The sequence below is a fragment of the Musca vetustissima genome, unplaced genomic scaffold (genome assembly GCF_032173495.1).
Source record: "Musca vetustissima isolate MV318-11 ecotype Yass unplaced genomic scaffold, APGP_CSIRO_Mvet_v1 utg92548, whole genome shotgun sequence".
NCBI lineage: Eukaryota > Metazoa > Arthropoda > Insecta > Diptera > Muscidae > Musca > Musca vetustissima.
In genome coordinates, this window is record NW_026883565.1 from 3,881 (window position 1) to 5,188 (window position 1,308).

Below are 1,308 nucleotides of genomic sequence, written 5' to 3' on the forward strand. Positions count from 1 at the left end.
ATGAAATCGGTTTAGTTTTCGATATTTCGCTTTAAATCTATTTACATTATTTTGTCCCATTTGTATATCTGACCAAAATTTAGTATATGTTGCAGAATGACATGTTTAATTTCATGTTAATGGTCCTTCAATAATGCGACGTCTGTTAGGATTCATCTGTTGAATATACCCACAGTGGTGAAGGGTATCATATAGTCGTCCCCGTCCGACTTTACTACTTTCCTTACTGGTTCTTCTTGTCTAAATTATTTTTTTGCGGAACTATCGGTGAAATAAGTGTGATTTTTTCTTCATTTAATCTTTAATTCTCAGCAGAATTGCAAAATAGAATTTTTTATTGAAATCTATGTACTTGACAACATTAGATACAATTATTGTGTATTTGGTTGGGACTCAATTGGTGGGATATTTTCAATTGTTGGTGGGGTGGGGGGAGCGACAGGTGGGAGGGGTACATTAGGATCTGCGGTAGATGGAACTGGTGGTGGAGGAATCAATGTTGTTGGAGGGACAGTTACGGGCTTTTTAGTGGTGGTGGTGGTGGTGGTTGTGGTTGTGGTTGTGCTGGTGCTTGTTGATTTTGTTGGTGTAGTATTTTCTTCGACGGGTGGTGTAGTTTGGGCAGGTTTTTTAGTTGTGGTGGTGGTAGTAGTAGTGGTGGTACTGGTGGTACTGCTGGTAGTTGGTTTTGGAGTTTCTCCCGCAATAGGCACACAGCTTGACTTCTTGTCAATTTTCAAAGTTTCACAGTATTGAGATGGAATATATTGGCCACAGCTCACGCAATATTGTAGAACAAAACTGAAATAGGTGTTTCCTGGGCAGTTGAGCACAACAGGATTTCCAGCACCTTGGCAACGATAATATTGTTGAACATTCTCGTAGTTTGGCCACAGATATTCCAATTCAGAGCCTTGACATGCCAATTCCAGGGTGGTGTTATAAGTGGGGACCGTGCAGTCATCTGTAGCCGCGAAGGCACTCAGGCTCATGGCCAATACACCAAATAGCACAAATGCTGAAAGAAAAGCAAAACCCAAATATTGAAATGGTGAAACACCAGCAGAAAAGAAAGCAGACAATACTAACCAGTTTTCATTTTTTGGTAATTTCGTAATCCGTTTACTTGTCCCGAATCAAACTGACTATTTTTGTTATTCTCTCTCCAAATTGTTGTTCACCGAAGACGACACTGGAAAACACTGATTAACTCAACAACCACTTGACGTTTTTATATGAAATAATTTTGGTCTAGAAATCCCATTGAAAACTGTCAGTCAAGCAAAACAATAATCATCCTCATCATCA

The 1,308-nt window shown here is 39.4% G+C and overlaps 1 protein-coding gene across 1 annotated transcript; it reads right to left on the reverse strand.

Moving 5' to 3' along the window:
- Window positions 1-371: 371 nt before the first annotated feature.
- LOC133330481 (peritrophin-55-like) lies at window positions 372-1,099 on the reverse strand. The gene is made up of 2 exons (XM_061538918.1): window positions 1,090-1,099; window positions 372-1,018 (listed from the first exon to the last, which is right to left on the reverse strand). The coding sequence occupies exons 1-2, from the start codon at window positions 1,097-1,099 to the stop codon at window positions 372-374; spliced, it is 657 nt and encodes a 218-aa protein (XP_061394902.1).
- Between the last annotated feature and the right edge of the window lie 209 nt (window positions 1,100-1,308).